The sequence below is a fragment of the Microplitis mediator genome, chromosome 6, assembly GCF_029852145.1.
Source record: "Microplitis mediator isolate UGA2020A chromosome 6, iyMicMedi2.1, whole genome shotgun sequence".
In the NCBI taxonomy this organism is placed as follows: domain Eukaryota; kingdom Metazoa; phylum Arthropoda; class Insecta; order Hymenoptera; family Braconidae; genus Microplitis; species Microplitis mediator.
The window spans coordinates 17524096-17546907 of NC_079974.1; the positions used below are offsets into that span (position 1 = coordinate 17524096).

The 22812-nt window shown below is 32.3% G+C and overlaps 1 protein-coding gene across 5 annotated transcripts in view; it reads left to right on the forward strand.

Moving 5' to 3' along the window:
* The window catches only part of LOC130669816 (fasciclin-2), an 86192-nt gene that overhangs the window by 43253 nt on the left and 20127 nt on the right, over positions 1-22812 (forward strand). For 4 of the 5 annotated variants that reach the window (XM_057472906.1, XM_057472904.1, XM_057472907.1 and 1 more), the window contains exons 2-4: positions 19605-19770; positions 20073-20096; positions 21699-21880. In XM_057472906.1, coding sequence (XP_057328889.1) covers positions 19605-19770; positions 20073-20096; positions 21699-21880 — 372 coding nt within the window. The remainder of the gene's footprint in view (positions 1-19604; positions 19771-20072; positions 20097-21698; positions 21881-22812) is intronic. The other variant, XM_057472905.1, reaches the window with a different exon arrangement.

Here is a 22812-nt window from a genome sequence, read left to right on the forward strand (position 1 = left end):
AAAAAAAAAAAAAAAAAAAAAAAACAATAAAAAAAAAAAAGTTTAATCTCTACAAAGTTTTAATTATAAACTATGATTGATAAAACTAGATTTTTATAAAAACATTTTTTACAAATGAAAATAAAAAAAAAAGTAGATCCCATAACTAGCATTGATGAATTTTGCATTCACCCTTTCGTAGGTTAGTTAAAAAAAAACGATAAAAGGATTAATATTTACGAATGCGGAAAGCGAATAATGGAAACAAAAAGAACAAAGGATATTTGGAAGACTAATCAAAACGAGGTTTAATTTTGCTTACCCTCTATTTAAAACCGGAAACTTTTGATTACCGGTGGAAATCGAGTTCACCTAGTGCTCAATTTACAGCGTTTCCTCTATATGCCTTCTTAGTCCTTCTATGCTTTCACACACTCAACACACTCTCGATAAAAGGGAAAAGCCTACAGTCAGGAGCAAACCTGTTTATTATATCTCTATAGGTATACAAAATATATATTTATATATATGTGCTGTGTGCAGTATATACTCATCGCAAACTGGAAAAACGATGTCTCTCTACTACAAAACTACCCTTCCTTCAACCCTCAATTCATTCTACGAAAATTCGCCCGAGGGTCGTCGGTTATTCTCGTCAATCTGCAATATTTTTTATCTCTTCTTTTTTTTTTTTCATGTCTCGCTAAAATTTATCTCGCTTGAATTTCTGTCTTCGCACGTTCCCCAAAACATTTTTCAATATATCTCTCCCTCGAAATATGATTTATCTAATATTTTCATTTAATGACGAATTCAAAGATGTATTGTTGATATTGTTTTGCATAACTGTATTATAAATCAAAAAGATTTTAGCCGATAAAGAGGGATACATAAAACTAACAACTAATAAATAATATTTTTAAAAAATATCTATTAAATAAAATCAAGATCAATTTTTAAAGAAAAATATTTTATTCCATTTATTTATCATGACTATGAGAATTTAATATTTTTTATTATAAAGATCAATTTACCCAGCCGTGATTACTGTCGACTTTGCTCATGATTGATTATCTCTGAAGCATCAAAAAACAATCAACATCTCACCAAAGACTGTTACAATGTGCTGTCATAAGCTTCTGTGTAAAAAATAGAGTAAAAAAGTATTTTTTCACTTACTCATTCTCTTACTGTTAGTGTTCCATCATCTATAACTAGAATGTTTGGGTCTCCATGAGAACGATGCGTACGAGAATAAAATATCGAGTGAAATACGTGGGATATATCTGAACTGAACCACACGGATATCTCAAAAAATAAGAGTAAGGAGAGAAGACGAGGGTCGTATCGTGAGGTTTCTAGTATCCCGAGTAGAGGGAAGCGTGGAAAGCAACCAGAATGCCAAATGACAAGAGAATGTAACGAAATGAGGACCTAAAAGAGGAAAAGGAAAAAGGAAACAGAGCATTATTTCGAAGCTGGTCTTAAGAGAAATGGAAAAACAGCTCTCCACAACTGAATTATTTAAGTTTAACCCACACCCTCCCTTTTCTTGCATCTTCTCAGTAACTCCAACCCTACTTACATTCAACGAAAAAAACACTCAAGAGTCTTCTTCCCTTTACTCAGTACACCAAGCTACAGTTTCTCTGTCTCCTAAAGGGAATTTAATTTCCCGAGAAGCCGCACTATCACTGAAAGGACCAGAGACCTCGAATCATCTCTTAAGAGAGCTTTTCCTGAATTAAGAAAATGTTTTAATTGTGGAAAAACACAAGCTCCAATGTAGTGTTCCAGTCTCTGTTCAATTTAAAATGTTTTTTTTTTTACATCTGTCACATTTTCTTTTTTTTTATTTTTAAATTCAAAAGGTAAAACATTTCAAAATTAAATTACTGATATTATTTAATATTCCAGCAACTGTTAATTATTTATTATGAGTTTGTAACAGGGAAAATTGAGTTATTTTATTGACCAAAATCGCGATTTTTCGCTGATGGTCATTTACCCTGCCCGCAACCCCAAACGAGCAATTTAATGAGTTTTTCGACTTGTCGCCGGGCGCGCTGATTGAAAATACTCTTACGCTAGGCCCAATCATAAATTAGTAGAGGAGTGGTTTTCCGATAGCCACCGAAGATACTCGAGCAAAATTATTAAAAACGCAAGACAGCAGCAGAGGAAACACAGAACCGGCAGGGCCGGGAAGCTATCAAGACGTAAAAACACAGAACCGGCAGGGCCGGCTAACCGTCAAGACGTACAAAGGCAGAACCGGCAGGGCCGGGTAGCCATCAAGACCTACACATACAACTGGACATACCACCCGAGGATGGAGACGCTGAATTAACGCAGTAGAATACAAGTAAATTTGGAACTTTGACGGAGAGCCAAAGGAACCTGACGAGACGAACCACCAGACGGAGACAAAGCTACCGGAAAACATCAAAAATAAAATCAGGTATTAATGAAATTAATTGTTCTAGGCCCAAGCCAGAATATTAATTTAACTCACGTAAATACTTAGTCGTTCGTCGGGTAAATCCGCGTCTAGGCCCGTAATAGATTAATTAGTGTAAATTTTGTTAAAATTAATTTAAGCCAGACGTTTGTCTAACCAGATCCAGGCCCTTCAGCCGAATCCAGGGTGTCGTTCATAATTCCAGGCCATTGCCGGAATTATTGCGTCGTAGAAAATTCTAGGCCTATTGTGTGACAACACAAGCCAGAAATTTCGTGGTCGAGTCCGCGTTAAATAAAAGTAATTAATTAAAATAAATAAATAAAATTAAGTAAATTAATTAAAATAAATAATTTAAATTTATAAAGAGACCGTTAAATAACTGAATAAGACAAAGTTAACAGACACGAAAGGTCTGAGATAAAATTTAATTAATCAATAATTAACATTATTAAATAATAGTAATTAATAAATTATCGTAATTTAAGTTAATAACAATAAAAGAAAATCAAGTGTCTGAACGGAACAGAAAAGAATCAAGGAAAGTCAAAAGTAGTCAGTGACGCATACTTTGGAGGATCGGGTAAATGTGGTATTGGAAATTCTGACGTAAATTTATTGTGGTTACAGATAAAATGAAAATGGAAATAAAAGTAATAGTGAGACAGTTGATTAAAAATTAATTAATTAATAATAATATCTTTAAACTAAATTTTAATTAATTAATTTTATTGTTAATGAAGGACGGTTAATTGGTTGTATATTAATTGATTTGTAATTTTAAACGGTGAATTGAATTGGAGGATTTTAATATTGGTCAAAGGAAAATTGTTAAAAGAATGTGTGGGTTAAAAGTGAAAACAGTGTTAGTGATAGTAAAATTGTTAGTGGTAAAATCACGTTGAGGGTCAAGGTGACCGCGTGAATTATTGTAAAGGTTTTAGATCACGTAGAGGGTCCAGGGGACCGCGTGAATGAATTAATTGTTAAGGTAAAAGTCGCGTAGAGGGTCCAGGGGACCGCGTGAAAATAAAAATAAGGTTTTAGCCACGTAGAGGGTCTTGGTGACCGCGTGGACGATTGTTAAGGTTTACTTAAGTCGAGTGTGTGTATTATAGTCCAGGGGACTTAGTGTGAGTGTGTGTGTGTTATAGCCAAAGGTAGTTGGCTTAAATAAGTTTTAAAACGTCAAAGGTAGTTGACGGTAGTAATAAGGTTTATAAGTGTTACAAGGTATAAAAGGTTTATAAAGTCATACAAATAAAGGTAAAAATTATTATTTAAATAAAGTGTTAATAATTATAAATTATCCTTCCTCTTCCTTCTCTTACAAATTAATTAATTTACAACGACCCTGATGATCTAAGATCCGGCTCTGGGAGGCCGTTATTACTTCCAGTGGCGCCCTTAAAAAGGACGACCAGAGTAGCAGCATAGCCCTGTTATATTTGGCGCCCAACTTTGAAAAACCCCCGTAAAAATTTGTAAGAGTAAGGTTGAGGAGTTTAATTATAATTGGCAAATAAAGTGGATGGTTGTGCGGAAAGAAAAAGCAAAATTTTGAGTGTTTGAGAAAAATTTTATTAAGTCAAAAATTGGTGCTAAAAATTAATTTTGAAAAAGTGTGGTCATCGTGGAAAAAGTTTTATATGAAAAATATTTTGGCGGTAAAGAAAATTTCGTGGAAAAATGTAATTTTACAAAATAATGATAACTAATATAAAACTAGAAATATTTAGGATAATTATCACGGAAAATATGATTAAGTAAAGTAGTCGTTGGCTTAGACTTCACTTAATTTTGGGACACGTCATAATTCTATATTTAGAATAATCCTCGGACATAAAATCGAAAAACAAAAAGATTAAGTTTCTTTGGACTTAAAATTTATATCGAAAGATTAAGATTTGTCATACTTAAACGATCAACATTCTTTTGAGTTGAAAAAATTTTTGTTTTAAATTTATAAATTGTCAAACATTGTAAACATCAAAATGTTTACTCAATTACAAGATTTAGACAATATTGGAGTCATGAAGACGCGTCGGTTGTCAGCAGGAAACGATTGCAGCTGCTTGACAAACACACCCAACTCAAGTGCATCACTTACATCATCAACAGTGCTTACATTTTCAACATCAACGAGAACAACACCTTGGGTGACTTCAAGAAGTAAGACTAATTCATTAACTCCAATTTTAAATAGAGGTAGCCATGAATTGTTCATAGCCGCTGATGGATCGGATTTTCCACCCAGTACGCAGGCCCAGGACATTCATAGGCAAGTACTTTGGCAAAAGGAAGCAATAAATGATCGATTTGAAAATAGTGGCGGAATACATCAATTCGGAGGCGATATTCCATCAGAAACGCAACGATTATTCAACCAATTAGACAATAATATGCAGCAAATACGTCAATCGTCATCTAATCAAAGAAAAATTAACGAAGAAACTGCTGCATCAATAAATCGATTGTCTCAATTGGTTAGAGAAGTTCTAATTTCAAATAAAGAAATTACAGACAGGTTGAATTCATGGGAAAACTCCTGGTGCTCAAATTCTTCAGTAAATTCGAGAGCAGCTGAATTTAAGTCAAACGGTTCAACCTTTGCCCCGATGGGTCAAGGTTTGGCGAGGGGGGAGTATCCAGCTGCGATAAAACCACCAGGATATGAGCCTCAATACCAACAACCATTTGGAATTCAACAATCTCTGATGCACAGTCAACCAGATAATTATCAGAATGATAGAGCTGATCAAAACAGCCAGATATCGATGGGAGATCGTATAAGTTACCTCCAAGATCAAATACGCCAACTGCAATTAATCCAACAACAAGAAATGGGTCAACATTGCCAGATTCCGTTGTCAAATCAAAATAGCAACAATGATTACCGGAGAACAAGAGCAGGGGATTATCCTCAGGCCCAGAGTTGTTTTGACAATTCGCCGAGGGTACCCGCTCCTACTCCAGCTTTTCAACAGAATCTAGGCAGGTCCAATGAGTCTTATCCTGATGGAAAAAGGTGGAAAAATATTCTACATAGTCTAAAAATGGGCAATTTGCATTTTCCGCAAGAAAATATGACGGTAAATGACTTCCTGCACGCAGCTGAAGCCAGAGCTCACAGAGAAGGATGGACAGAACAAGAACTGTTGAAAGCAATGAGCTACATTTTACGAGGAGCTGCAGCACGTTGGTTTGATGTCAACTATCTTCGTTGGGTGAACTACGCACATTTTAAACAAGAGCTTAAAAAGGCGTTTGGGAGCTCTGCAACTGACCAACAATTAATAATGGAGATTAGCAGGATGAAAATGAGACCTGAAGATAACGTCACCGAATTTGCGCTAAAGATCCAGCAAAAATACCAGGCGATGCAGAGACCTCCACCAGTAGCTGAACAAGTTGAGTGTATCCGTAATCGTCTAACAGACGAGTTGAGAACTCTAGTTTTCGCCAGACCCGTTACTACATACGAAAATCTACTCAATGCTCTACACGAAGCAACTCGCTGCATTGAGGAAGCTCAACAACCTACTATCGGCACTCAACTAGTAGAATATCCAGAAAAACCCAGACTTAACATAATGCAGTCTCCAGTCAATGACGTGATTTATAAAGAAGAGTCAGAACCCTCTAGTTGTAATCCTATGAGATCTAAATCATCTGGAATATATGAGAATAAATATGGAGTTCAGACTACAGCTAACAACATCAGTCATCAAACTCAGCAGAATTCAGCTCAGATTAATTCCAGTCAAAGCCAAATAAAATCACAGCAACGTCACCAGCAAATTAAATGTGTTTCCCGATTTAAATCCAGGTTTGGTGAAGCTTCGTCAGCTTTTCCGAGATTTACCAAACCGTGTTTTAACTGTGGGATATACGGTCACCTGTTCAGAGCTTGTATAAACCCAAGACGGGAAGTTTGCAACGTGTGTTTTGAAATTGGTCATTCCAGACATAACTGTAATCAACTGGTGTTCGTAAAGAATAATCTACCTGAAAATTCGTTGCAAAATAATAAAATTCCAAGTCATCAAGAGGATAAAGACAGCCCTGGAAACAACTGGAAAACGATTAACACCAGGACTGAACTCCCCGTCGGCTCAGAATATCCATGGAATAATAAAAGGGGTTAAATAAACGACTCTAGACAGTAATATTAGCCGGTTGAGGATATTGCAGGCCGATGAAGTCTCGACTTCGCCGCAGTGTTCCCATCCAGGCCCTTCTTCATTACCAGATAGCCGGTATGAATTATTGCAGGCCAACGAAGTGTCAACCTCGCCGCAACATTTCATTCCAGGCAATAACTTGCATCTAGCTACAATGCCAACAAATGTCGTAACATCAAGAGAATATTTTCTAGCACCAGAGATGATCAGTCACTAAGTTGTATGGAAGTCGGAAGCCCATCAGTCCACATAATAGAAAATTAAAATTGTATCAGTAGATCTAGGATAGCTAGATCGGAATCTCAACTGTAATTTGGTGGCCTCGATAGTTAGGCAAGAGAAAAATAATTAAAGACTCAGAAGTAAATAACTCGAAGACCAAATCTAAACCAGTGAAGAAACCAATTTATTCAGAAGCTGACATGTCATTTCCAACCTCTGTAACTAGGCAGTCCAGCGAGCCAGTTACAGAATCACAAGTAGTAGACTCGATTTCAACTACATCATCTTTGTCTATCGAAATAATAATATCGGAAACATCAAGTCAATTTCAAGGCCTTCATGTATGAACACTAAGTTGGACCGGTATTTTCAATTATCGCTAACCCGGGCAACAGTCTGGCAGGGGGGAGTGTAACAGGGAAAATTGAGTTATTTTATTGACCAAAATCGCGATTTTTCGCTGATGGTCATTTACCCTGCCCGCAACCCCAAACGAGCAATTTAATGAGTTTTTCGACTTGTCGCCGGGCGCGCTGATTGAAAATACTCTTACGCTAGGCCCAATCATAAATTAGTAGAGGAGTGGTTTTCCGATAGCCACCGAAGATACTCGAGCAAAATTATTAAAAACGCAAGACAGCAGCAGAGGAAACACAGAACCGGCAGGGCCGGGAAGCTATCAAGACGTAAAAACACAGAACCGGCAGGGCCGGCTAACCGTCAAGACGTACAAAGGCAGAACCGGCAGGGCCGGGTAGCCATCAAGACCTACACATACAACTGGACATACCACCCGAGGATGGAGACGCTGAATTAACGCAGTAGAATACAAGTAAATTTGGAACTTTGACGGAGAGCCAAAGGAACCTGACGAGACGAACCACCAGACGGAGACAAAGCTACCGGAAAACATCAAAAATAAAATCAGGTATTAATGAAATTAATTGTTCTAGGCCCAAGCCAGAATATTAATTTAACTCACGTAAATACTTAGTCGTTCGTCGGGTAAATCCGCGTCTAGGCCCGTAATAGATTAATTAGTGTAAATTTTGTTAAAATTAATTTAAGCCAGACGTTTGTCTAACCAGATCCAGGCCCTTCAGCCGAATCCAGGGTGTCGTTCATAATTCCAGGCCATTGCCGGAATTATTGCGTCGTAGAAAATTCTAGGCCTATTGTGTGACAACACAAGCCAGAAATTTCGTGGTCGAGTCCGCGTTAAATAAAAGTAATTAATTAAAATAAATAAATAAAATTAAGTAAATTAATTAAAATAAATAATTTAAATTTATAAAGAGACCGTTAAATAACTGAATAAGACAAAGTTAACAGACACGAAAGGTCTGAGATAAAATTTAATTAATCAATAATTAACATTATTAAATAATAGTAATTAATAAATTATCGTAATTTAAGTTAATAACAATAAAAGAAAATCAAGTGTCTGAACGGAACAGAAAAGAATCAAGGAAAGTCAAAAGTAGTCAGTGACGCATACTTTGGAGGATCGGGTAAATGTGGTATTGGAAATTCTGACGTAAATTTATTGTGGTTACAGATAAAATGAAAATGGAAATAAAAGTAATAGTGAGACAGTTGATTAAAAATTAATTAATTAATAATAATATCTTTAAACTAAATTTTAATTAATTAATTTTATTGTTAATGAAGGACGGTTAATTGGTTGTATATTAATTGATTTGTAATTTTAAACGGTGAATTGAATTGGAGGATTTTAATATTGGTCAAAGGAAAATTGTTAAAAGAATGTGTGGGTTAAAAGTGAAAACAGTGTTAGTGATAGTAAAATTGTTAGTGGTAAAATCACGTTGAGGGTCAAGGTGACCGCGTGAATTATTGTAAAGGTTTTAGATCACGTAGAGGGTCCAGGGGACCGCGTGAATGAATTAATTGTTAAGGTAAAAGTCGCGTAGAGGGTCCAGGGGACCGCGTGAAAATAAAAATAAGGTTTTAGCCACGTAGAGGGTCTTGGTGACCGCGTGGACGATTGTTAAGGTTTACTTAAGTCGAGTGTGTGTATTATAGTCCAGGGGACTTAGTGTGAGTGTGTGTGTGTTATAGCCAAAGGTAGTTGGCTTAAATAAGTTTTAAAACGTCAAAGGTAGTTGACGGTAGTAATAAGGTTTATAAGTGTTACAAGGTATAAAAGGTTTATAAAGTCATACAAATAAAGGTAAAAATTATTATTTAAATAAAGTGTTAATAATTATAAATTATCCTTCCTCTTCCTTCTCTTACAAATTAATTAATTTACAACGACCCTGATGATCTAAGATCCGGCTCTGGGAGGCCGTTATTACTTCCAGTGGCGCCCTTAAAAAGGACGACCAGAGTAGCAGCATAGCCCTGTTATAAGTTATGATGAAAGCTTGAATTCATAATTAAATTTAAAGTTATAAATTATTTTAAATGCGTATATAAAATATGAAGCGATATGATAAAATTAAATATATATTTCATGCTATCATCAAAAGCAGTAAAGTGCATTGGACTGCTAGTGAATCATATCGAGGAAAAGCGGCTTTTAACCCTCCTGAGAAAGTCACTTGTGCTCGTACACTCGACAGTTTCACCAGGTGTACAGAACCCATTTCAACTGGTTCGAAATAGCGAAACCCTTTTACCGAAATTACCTGATCACTCTCAAGTATGTAGACTAACTACATATCGAGATACTTGCTGTTACTGTACTTTCTATATATATATATATATATATATATATATATTTCTGTGTACTGAGGACATATATGACCAAGTCTATACCTGGCTTTCTCAAGACCATAGTAAATAAATAAATATCATTGGTCGTCGTCAATACACTTGAGGAAATTTTACTAGACGTAAATAAATTTTTATGAATTTATTTAGTCGTTCAAATAAAAATATCGAGAATTAATTTGAATATTCAAGTAAATAATAATAGTAATAATAATCATGCTAATAATTACGATAAAATTCATATTCGAATGTGATTTGAATGGAAAAAAGCATCGATGAATTAAACAATTCGATCTTGAATCACTCGAACAAATTTTATTAAATACTCGACAGGGAATTGGACAGCATTTCCAATCAATTAAACCCTCTTTCCATTAATCACGACATCTCGTCCATATTTATTGGCATTTTCATCAGTCAATGATAAATATGTATACTATACTTGACAGACTGAAATTAATTTAAAAATTTTTATCAAAATTATTGAATTAAATATTTTTAATTCAATAAACTCATTTACTTACATAAATCATCTGATTTCTTTTATTCTCATTTCATTTCATTTCCATTTTTTTATTTTTCTACCGTACAAACTTTTCGATACCTCGGGGAAAAAACCCAAGTAAAACGAGTAACGACTTTTTCTTTCGCATCACGTGAAAGACATAAAAGTTGTCCGTTTCTTTTTCCTTTTTCATTGGGCCTTTTCTTTCTTTTTTACTTTTCTACTTTTTTCCCCTTACCTCTACTCCACATTCAGCAAATTTCAGTCTTCTAGCCCTCAACTACAGGATAGTTTATTACTTGCGTGTCAATGTTGACTTTAACCATTACACCTCAAGTACTCTAATGTTTTGATCTCTGTTATTTTTATTACGAAAATTTATTACCTTCTCTTCTGTAGATATATATATACTTTTGTAATTCTTATTTTTATTACGAACTCATTTTTCATTTTATAACATCATTGACGTGCTCTAATTATAAAATAACTTTAAGTACTGTCTCTCTAATTCATATTAATTTTTTTTATATTTATGTACATTATATATACAGGGTAGTGGTACCATTTGTGGCCACTGCTCCATTTTTGGACATTTAATACTTTATTTTAATTAACGAAAAAGTGTAAAATAAAATTTTTATTTTAACAGTAGGATAAAAGTATCTCTAAAGAAATTTAAAAAATTAATTATGTCTTTGCGTATTTTGCAAATTACTTTATTTTAATTTTTTAAGTGTCCAAAACTGGCTCTAAAGTGGCCAAAAACGGTACCACCCTAATTATTCATTTAACATACAAAGTTTTTAAAAATTTTACGTAACTATTCCAAAATTTTTCGACTGCTGTTTTCCTAAGTATTTACTTTTCTCAAGAAATAATTTTTAAAACTGACTAATAGGGGAGGGAGGGGCAAAACGCATAAAACAAAAGTCTTTAATATTTTTCAACTGACAATCGATTTTCAAAAAAGTTTCACAAAAAAAATTCAAAATAATATGTACCCGAAGATCGAAACGTTTTTCGCGCAACAAAACTTAAAAAAATTTAGGTAATTCGACTTTAGAGGTGACTTAAAGAACAGTTGGGGGTGGCCTGCAATTTTCGCCTGATGTGCGAAACTTTTCAGAAGTGGAGATCCAGTAGATTTTTTACTTTTCATTTCGTTTTTTTATTTCCGTTCCGGGAAAAACGTTCCGATCTTCAGGTACATAAAATAATGCTCAATTATATTTACAAAAGTAATTTTGTAATGTTTAAAAATCATTTGAAAAATAAATTTTATTTTTTATAAAATTTTGGGAGTACCTCGTTTTGCCTACCCTACCCCGTTCTGCCCCTTCCGCTATATAATTTTAAAAAATTTGAAATATAAATTTATATTCTATTCAAATCTACATAGATATTATTTTTTTAAAACCAAAGGTAAATTATTAAATTGTTAAAATTAAAAATTTCCACTTAAAAAAAAATTTGAAGACTAAAAAAAACGAAAAAATTGAAGTATATCGATCTACATAAATCTGAGAAGATCTAAATAAATATATTTAGATCTAAAGTATTTTCTATATCTTTTTTGTTAAAATATATATTATGTAAATATTATAAAAATTCATAAATAAAGGTGTTAATAAAAATAAATGTGCAAAAGTAAATGCGCTTACGTGTGCCTCATAAAAGTCTTCGCCGCTTGTTACAAAACCCAGCATACCGGCATTAACTACATACTTATAAACGACATGAATAAAAAGCTCAAATGCAGCTGTGCATATTGAGACCGATTTAATGCATCTTAAGAGTACCATGGCTACTCGAACGTGTCATTAATAAATTTAAACTTGACTATTTTAAATATAAACCAACTATATTTAAATTTCGACTTAATACCTTTCAATAAAATAATATAAAATCCAATTTAATAAAAATTATTCAAATTAAATTCCAGTTATATAAAAGTAATGCAATAATTTGATGTAATTTAAAATTAATTTTCTTATACCTGATATTTTTCTCTCAATTTTCTGTAATTCATCCACTGTTCCGTCTATACTTGATAATACGTTTCTTTTATCTTTTTTCATTTTATAGTGGATAAAATTAAAGCTATAGAGCTTCAAGTATAAGTGCAGCAATATAAAGTTTTCCCGCTGCGATTACTCATTTCTGTCGGTCTATATTTATAATGTCCGCAGAAATAGATTCTTAAAATGTATTTTATGTATACTTTGTCATGTTTAAAATGAAATAGATATTTCGTAGAATCGATATTAAACAAATACGTAAATGTGTACACGGAAAAAAGAGCAGTTGAAAAATTGAACTCATATCTGTATTTATTACAGCTTCGTATAGTAGTGAAGCGGTGCGACTAGACTATATAACTATCTGACTGTATATTCTTGTCATTAAAGTAAACAAATTTTTTTATGCTTATTGCATATATATGAATTTAAATTTTTATGAATCATTTTCTTATAATTTTCTAATAATTATGTTATTACATTTATTAAAAACCCATAGCATTTAATATGCTTTTTTTCTATTTATTAATATTTTATCGGTGCAATAATTTTCTATTTAATTTTTTGCATCAGTACGATAAATTACTATAAATGAATACTAATTGAAAAGAAGAAATTTTAATCGATGGGATGTAATTACGGATTGATTTGTTTTTTATATTGTTCCCGCTTACGTCAAAAAATTTTAATTTAATTTAAACATTAGTGTTGCCTGTTGGTCTGTTCTGTTCATTGATACATAATTAGATCATTCTAGATGAGTACTCTTTTGAAATAAATCTAGGAAAAGTACTGATAGTCAGTAAATATTCATTGAGAAATAGTTTAATGATTACCACTGATTCAATTATTAAAGAAAACAATAATAACACGGAAAAAAGAGCAGTTGAAAAATTTAACTCATATCTGTATTTATTACAGTTTCGTACAGTCGTAAAGCGGTGCGACTCTGAAACTGTAAAAATTACATTTTTATCCCAGGCATAACAAATATTACAGTTTCAAACTCGATATTGTCCAGTTCTCTATAGTAAACAGATTTTATAATTTTAAATTTTATTCTAAAATTAGTTAAAATTACATTTTCGATCGTTAATATTACTATTCTTTATAGTAGTGTTCTTCTTAAGATGTAGAATTTAAAAATTACAGTGTGAGCTGTGATTTTTCTCAGATCATTTATCATTCTCGACAATTGATAACTCACAGTGTAATTTTTATGTTATTAATAAATAAGAGGTATTATTTCAGAAAGCAAAAAATACATAGCCAATAAATCTTAATTTTTACAGTTTCACCCATCAACTATTAATTTTTAAATAAAGCAAGAATTCAAAATAAAAAGTAAATAATGCTTTAAATATTTATTAAACTAAAATTACACTTTAAACTGTCAAATTTGCTGCTTAAAATTGTATTCATTTTATTACTATAACAAATTTCTAAAATTACAGTTTAAGCTTTAATGTTTAAAGATTTTTGCTCCGAAGGCCTGTTTTCACTGTAGAAACTCTAATTTGTCAACTGCTCTTTTTTCCGTATATAATTGAGAAAATATTTATTTCCAAACCAATGATAGGAAGAAATAATGTAGAAAGAGGAAAGTGGAGATAAAAAAAATGTAATAAAAGAATGTCGAGTTCAATTTGTTTTAATTGCTCGTATATAGTAATTTTTTTACCTTCCCCTTATTCATTTCAACCCATACTTTTACACATTGCCTCTATCCATTGAAATTGTGGTAAAAATTTTTTTTTATAGCCACCATCAATAGTCCCGATGATATTCTGGCCTATCACAAGTACTCGGTCTTTTTTTTTATTTTTTTTTTCTGTTGCTCGTAATTTTTTACTGCTCTAGACAAACAATTCATTTTTTTATGTAATAGTAAAGTTTAAAGCTTGTGACAATGCAATATTTTATAGTATAGTATTATATTGTTTATGAGCTATGGGTAATTTAATATTATTAAAAAATTTCATTTTATTGCAGGCTTGATAAATATTTTATTAAATACAATAATTGAATTACAAAATATTCATAAATATAAATAATAATTGATATTTATTATATAATTATTTGATTGAATTTGAATCATAAAAACCATTAAAAGTAAATGAAATATTTGTAAAGTTGATTTATTGAACAAAAAGTCATATTAGCTTTTAAAATTCAATTTCCACATACAAACTGTTAATTAAATCTATTGATTACTTGTAAATATAATAAAACAAAATAATCAATTTTCGTATCCGACATATTTATAAGCTTTATTTATAATAAACCCACCGAAATTGAAATCTGCCGAAAGTAAATATAATAAACTACAGAGAATATGTATTTAAAGTGAATGACCAAGTTAATGAAAGGAAAAAAGTAAATTGAAATAAAAAGTAATTTTTTTAATACGAAATATTTCATCCATTGTATTCCTCTAATCCGAGTTCATTTGATCTCTCAGCAAAGAGAATCACGAAAATCTGCACGACATCACGTACACATATATCCAATCGTATTTACAGTATCCTTTCTTTATACGAGAATTTTCTCTATAACATATATATGTATTCCTTCCTGTTTATTTGTCCGAGTCTTCCCAAGCGGGGACCGCAATCTGTCGGATCCCTTCAGTCCCTTTTTCCGCCCCTATCCGCGTTTACTTTCGAACCAGCTTTTCGTACTTAACGAACGCCCTCCATACAACACTACACTCATATATATCTATATATACATATATATATTTATTCACATTATACACTAGCAGAGAGTAAAGTAGAGATACCGCGCCTGCAAGCATTTAATTAGGCCGGCTTATCTCCCGTCGTGCTTCGACTCTTTTCCCATCCCCATTCTATTTATTCCCTCTCTCTTGTACATTAAATCCAAACAATTTTTATCTGCCTGCACTATTTACGCGTCTACCCATTCATTTTACCGCTATACATTAAACTAGATACGCCTATTATCTACTAGGAATTTTATTTTGTGTCATTACTTTTTTTGTGTCACACAAAATATAAAATTACATATCTCTTTACTTCATTTTTTCCCCCTCGAAATATGTTTTTTTTTATGCCAGAACTTCTTGCTTTGAATCTGGTTTAGCTCATTATTATCCGGTTTTAAAGCTCTAATTTTTAGCCTAATCGAAAAAACTCATCGTTGGATTATCGAGGGTGGTTACGATTTCACCCTTGAGGCATTTTTAAAGATATCCTCAAAGAAAGATACGAAAAGGAATAAAAAATTCTATAGCTTAAAAGAAAAAAACTTTTGATGATTTTTTTTTCCTATCATTTGGGAAATTATTTCTCCAAAGATTCTTCTCAAGCTGTACTGATGTAAAAGCCCTTGGAGTCTTCAGCAGTAAAACAGATTTTATCTCAAGTTGAGTTTATTTTTTAGTTTGTAAAGCGACGACTTATTCCTACACGTCACAGACGGTATTGCTTTTAAAATAAATATCTGTCTATGTATATACATTCTCCAGAGAGAACTCACTCACTCCATTTTCTCAGATTTGCTTGCCAACGAAATCGTTAATTGCCCGAACACTTGAAGAACATCCAGGGGCTGAGAGTAAGAGGATGCCCCAGGGTGTCTAATCGCAAAAGTTTTCAACGACTTTCTAATAATGTTCTTCCAAGATTGGATTAGTAATAATTGAGTTCAGCTTCTTCCTAAAGTTATTTCTTTATTTCTTATTTCCAATTCTCTTCAATCATTTCATCCTATTAAATATATTTAATTCGGTTAATTATTTTTAATAGTCACAAATATAACTCAATTTATCTATTAAATAACCCATAATTACCTTCATTAAATTTTCTGACTCTTCATAATGACAAACTTTTTTTTTTTTAAGTAGACGTCATAATAATGAATACGACTTGGGATGGATGAAAAGAAAAAAAAGTTTTAAAATAAATTAAAGGAAATTCGAGCAAAGCCTCCATCGCAATTCAAACAATTTCTTAACAAGTTCTTTAATCAACTTCACCACCAACCCCTTGTATATTAATCCTGATCCACCAATACAAATCCACCTCCCTAATCACAAAACTTGAGTCTCTCTAAAATTCCCGAAGCCATAGCTCTAACGTATTAGCCGCCCAGTTTCAAGCCAATTCGATATTGGAATTCGATCAAATCCTCCATCGCCCTTTTCCCTCTCGTCGTCCAACCAACTGAACCCTCTGGATAGAATTCTTCCGGCTCAAGTGACATGTCGCAGAGTTCACTTGCCATCTCTGTTTCTTTATCTTTTTCTTCCTCTATCTCGATGCAAGTTACCCTCAGTTTCAGTGGGCTCACACCCAGCAAACCCTTGTGACTGTGTTAAGAAACTGAACATGAACGACGGGGGCGCGTGTGTCCCATGGAAAAGACCATCATCATGGGGTAACTTTACGTATGAGCGTGTCTCTGATGTGCAACCCTCTATTCTGTTGTCGCACCCTCCAACTTGTCTCTCGATATTGCCCTGCTGGTCTAGGCAACCATGAGGAGGAACACAACCCTCTTATACGTAAATTCAGGTGCGCCATCGGGGTAGTACATTGTTAATTTATATCCCCAGTATATATACGAGACCTTATGCTCTTCAGTCCCAGTTACACACTCTCTCTCTCTATTTCTATATACATATATATATGTATTTATACGCCAGTTATTTATTTCCCAACTTTATTAACTTTCATTTCAACCTAAAAATAAAAACATTTAAGATAACATTTATAGTTATATCTAAATAAATAACTAAAAGTAATTGGGTAAATTTAATCACTGGGTTCTTTTAATAATTTCGTCAGTTAACATTCTTAAGGGATGTTCTGAGGTAAAAATTAAAGGGAGAGTATAACGACTATGATGTGAAGGTGGTGATGTAGAAGGTGGTTCTTGTAGTTTACTAAAGGGAAAGAACGTGATGGGAAAAACGAATGCCTGTTAGAGGGTGGATGCGCCAACAAACCCTAACTAACGTAAATAAGATGTGTCCTAAAGGCGGCCTGCTACAGATATATATATATACATATAAAGAAAGGGAAGCACCAGCTATCTAACGGAAAAGAGAGAAGAAAAGCCGTTAAAGTCTGTCTTTTACTTTACCATAACTATATACACTAGACTATAACAGAGAATAGCACGGTGATGGTATACGATAGTATTGAGGCGTAGATATATAGACAGGCTTCAAGTACTGCGGCATTGAAGCCAGGATGAATCCCTGATGCCAATTATGGGGCTTCTTTCAACCCCCGTGACACCAAAAGATATAAGAGAAAAGATCCCCTGGAAAATCTTAACACCAGGTCGACTCTTACGATGCCCCCGTGACTAACGCAAGGGTGTTGATGCTTGTCCAGCTAAATTAGGACATACACAACTACGCGCAGCAATTAGGAAGACCCTAAATTTCCCAAGATACACCCTAGACATTTATTATCTTATTTTTAGTTTTTCTCTTGTTATCTTTTTAGCGCATTAATAATGACGAGCAACCTGCAGTCACTACGTGACTGTCCAAATATCACTACTAAATTTATAAAATACGCAGAAAAAAAGGATTTCTTGCCGCAAAAAATTTTATGCATTATCAATTAAATACAAAAATTGTCTTGGGGCGAGAAAATATTTTTTTGGTCAAGAAATAATTCCTCGCACCAAGTAATTTTTTCTAGTTCTAAATAAATTTTTGTTTTCAATTCACAATGCAAAAAATTTATTGGGGTAAGTAAAAATTTTCTTTAGGCGAGTAAAGATTTTTTGTGCCAATGAATACTTTTTTTTTTCTATGCACACTTTTTTGGCTTTGAGAGGCTTCCTAAAACCAAAAGGGAGTATAAAAATCTGTCATTTTGGAATAAGTAACGCGATATAAATCATAAAGCTATATATTCAGTGACATTCAGTCATATTTAGTGACAGAATAATTAAAGTATTAATTTATTTAAAGAAAATAAATACGATCGTCTTTTTCCCGCGTAATTTAAATGTAATTCGAATGATATAGATAAATCTATTTATCTCAATACTTGGCAATTAAAAAGAGTTTAAACTATGAAAAGGCACAAATTCAAGTCAAGACCTATCTAATGATACCAATTTCAATAACATTAACTAATTCTACCATATAGATATGGCGGGAACAAAATTTTCCTTATTCTCTTAATAATGTAGATAATCGGTATTGAGAATATTTATATTAACTTAAGGATCAAAATTAGCAGTGAGATATTTATAATATATATAGCTGTTGTGCATAAGATGGAATAACCACACCGAGAATCCTTGGATCGTTGAGTAAATTCTCTACGTAGCTCTAACGCTTGCCGATGTGGTCGGCCACGGGAATTAACTTTGACTGACTCAGGTGCAATTAGCAAAGTTGCCGAGGCGGCTTCACGCGTCTGTGAATCCTCTCATCTCTTTTGGTTAAAGCTATACAAGATTGAGAGACAGATACATATACACATACATTTACTCCCAGCACATACAATGAAAGAGTAATATATAGATAAATTAACAGTGTTAGTTCCGATTTATCCACGGATTAATTGCTCTATGTTATGTTGTATATTACCATCCGAGAAAATAGAGAGAGAGAAAGAAAGAAGATGAATAAAGGCAATTTCGTGCTCTTATATATATAGACAAGAGATGAAAACTAAAATGAGATCCAACGCCAGCATCACCACCACTATACTCTTTATTCTGTTTATTAGCATTCCCACGATAAGGAAATGAAATTTGTCCCACGATCTCCAGTCTAGGAAATAGACAACATTTATTATTTTAATGTTTATTAATAAATTTAATCAAAATAAAATATTTCTCGATTTACATAAACAAAAGAATAAAAAAACCGTGTACTTAAATTAATAAAAATATTTATTTTATTAAACGAACGCGGAATTTGTTTGTAAAGTTTCAAATTTCCATGGTTGCGTCAATTCCGCACTTTCGCTTGGCAGAATTTAATCGGCTTAATTGCTGCTTCCTGTTGTCGGTCATCACCCATCACCCATTCTCCTCCTCTTGCTGTGTGTTTCTCTTACCCTTCCTTCTTCACCCCATTTCACATTTGTGTCCATTCTCCATAGACCATATCAAACTATCCTGTTCTATCCGTCTGGATCTACACATCTACTATCTCGATTTGTTATACTACCAAAGCAAGCTATTGCTCTGTTGTACCACTGCTATACTGTACATGACTCTCCCCTCGGTCATCATCATTGAGTTCAACTAATCTCTCAACAGTTTCACGTCATGTCATTATGGTATTTCACGAAAATGACTAAGCCTGACGGTTCACTCTGTATTTCTGTATTATGTATTGCTTTCAATTTTATTAAAACACCAAATAACAATAATAATAACAATGATTATAGTAGTATACCTACAGTCAGACATAGTATTAAATTTATTGACTTGCTTTATTATTAAAAAAAAAAAAAGAATTCAATTAATTGTTATTTGTTTTTTTATTGCAGCGTGGGCTAATGCAGCATCACTAGAAATTTTACCTTATGGTGAAGTCCAATCTAAACCCAGTGGATCAAACCTTTTCCTTACGTGCAAATTAACTGGCGTTAATGATCCCAGCTTAGGAAATATTCAGTGGTTGGATCCATATAACCGTGTTATTGAATTACGAAAGTAAGTTTTATGTTTTTAATTATATCTATATTTATATCAATAACTATAATTATAATTATAACTATAATTGGATTTAAAAAATGTATCCATAAAAAAAAAGTTTATAAAATTCTTTATTTTTGGGCTGTAAAAATAATAACCAGTAGTTTAAATTACTATGTACTATACATGAGAATTTAACGATTTTTTTTTATCAGCTGAATCCAAATTTAATGTTTTAATAAACACTAAAAAACACCCAACACGAGCACTAAATTTCTAACAAAATTTTCTTCACTTTATTCTTTTTTTGTTGCACACAGTCTCGTCGTGTTGGCGATCGACAGGCGAGTATACAAAAAAAAAAAAAACATAAACAAAAACAAAAAACCGTTAACATCATTGTTCATTTTATTTTACATATAAATATTTTTATTTATCAACTAGTGTTTTTTTATTCACGAGTTTTGCATCGAATATTTATCACTGAATTTTCTTCATTGGCTACAGTCATTTTTTATTAAAATTTTTTAATTGAATTGGCAAATTTTATTTAACTTTTTTTTTTTTTAATTTCAAAATGCTTTTAAATATTTTTCGTTGCAATATAAAGACACATATTTATGATACTGAAGTTAGCCGACGTCCAATAATTTTTGGATTTTTTTTTAAACAATAAATTATTGAAAAAAAATTATTTAAAAAAATTGCACCTATAGTTTATTAAATTTTCTACATGTGCATATTTTTATTTTTTTTTTAAATTAAGTCGTTAAAACAAAAATTCGAAAATTTTTACCTCTCTGCTAACTTCAGGATCATAAATATTTATGACAATAAAGTTAGCAGACATTTAACAATATTTGAATTTTTTTAACAAAAAAATAAGCATTAAAAAAAATATTTTGAAAAATTGCACATAAGTTTATCAAATTTTCTACACGTGCATCTTTTCAGAAATATTTTTTTTTTATTATTTATCTGTTAAAAAAATTTATTTAAATTTTAAATGTCTGCTAACTTTACTGTCATATATTTTATGATTTAGAGTGGCTTTTATTGTTTGTCATAAATAATCATTTTTCGTTTTATATTTTAATGAACTTTTTGTTGTTTATGAAAACAAAAATTTTTATTTAAATTTTTTTCGAGTAGTCCAGCGAGTGGTTGTCGTCTAGTGTGTTATAGTTCTTTTACTCTTATACTCTTATTTCATCTGCATACATATCACCACTTATCATTCACCACGTCAGGGTTTATATTCCCTCATTTATTATTTTTTTTATTTTTTCTTTTTTCCAAAGAAAGAAAATGAGACAAAAGACGATTCTTTACTCTCTCATTGCATAAATTACTAAGTCTTTTCACGTTTCACCAGCCATTTTAATAGTGAATGAGACCGAGAGAGAAAGAATGGGTACTGGATGTACCTAGTGTAAGAAAAGTGAGAGAGGATTTAAAGTCACTACTGTTTTCTCATTTGCCACAGTCAAATTCTACTCATACCCGACTACGACGACAAGTGTGAACAAAAGATCTCCGACAGGGTTTTCATTGTTCATGTCATAATTTAAATTTTCATATTTCATCGAATTCTCAGCCTTCTTTAATCATATCCTCATCAGTTGGTGTTTTCTTTCTTCATTTTTTTTCTTCAGACTTATCTTCTCACATATTTTTATTTTGCGTGCATTGTGATATTTCACTTGATAATTAAATTTAAAATGCTATCATCCACAAGTATTTAAAAATTATTATAAAGTAATCCTTTCAATGTAATTAAATAAATAAATTTTAGTTAATAAATCTTCCATCTGTATATTTATCAAAATATTTTAATTACTGATAATCCAATTAGACGGTTTAATTATTTGTCATCGAAAGGGTTATTTAAATAAATAAAAGAGAATAAATGTCCAATCAATAAAATATATATTTTAATTAAACAGCTCGTTCACATCCAATGATAAAACTGGGAATCCAATAGTCTACACAGAAAAAAAACCAGAAGACAACAGTCTTTCACTGTATTTTAATCCACTGAGAGAAGATCAAACTGGTCAGTACACTTGTCTCGGAAACTATGCGCTCACTGAGACGTTCAACAAGACTGTAAAGGTTCAAACAATTGGTAAGTTGTACAATAATGTACATAAGATATTATATGTATATAGGGGAGGGAGAGGCAAAATGGGGTACCCAAGACATTTTATAAAAAAGTTTTATTTTTAAAATGTTTTTGAAATATTCCAAAATCACTTTAGTAAATAGGGTAGAAGTGATGTCACGACTGAATATCACACGACATAATATCATGTGATATTTTGACGTAATGCGATCTCAATGTACAGGCTGGTGATAGTATGACTGTGATATTTTGTCGTGTGATATTATAAATGTGATATTTAGTCATGTAACCGGTAGAAGTACCATTTATGGCCACTGCTCCATTTTTGGACATTTAATACTTTATTTTAATTAATGAAAAAGTACAGTCCAGTCGCGTTATAAGTCCGCCGACTTATATTTCTTGGAAGACATTCCCCCTCTATGACTACGAAAATAATCATGTACACACTCACACGCTTGCAAAGTAGGGGAAGTGTGAGTTACGGCGTTTAACTGCTGAGTAGAAGTGGGGGTACAGGAATTCTTAGAATTATATTCCCCTACACCCCTGTAGGCGGACTTATAACGAGATTCGAGGGGATTCTACGGTTTCCGTGGCGCCGCTAAATGACCGTGAATTCTTGTAGAACTCGACGAAATAACAATTTCTTATAGAATAAAATTTTTCGATATCTCGCTTAGTTTTTGAGAAAAATGGATTTCGAGAAAAATCCGATTTTTTCAAAAAAGTGAAATATTTCATAGATTTTTATATCTTCAATTTTTTGTATTTTTTTCGAAAAGTGCGTTTAAAGATGAAAATTTTGAAAAAAAAACGTCTGAATTAGTCTATTTTTGAAAAAGTTATAGCCATTTCAAAAAAAGTCTTATTTCGTCGAGTTCTACAAGAATTCGCGATCATTTGGTGGCGCCACGGAAACTGTAGACTTCCCA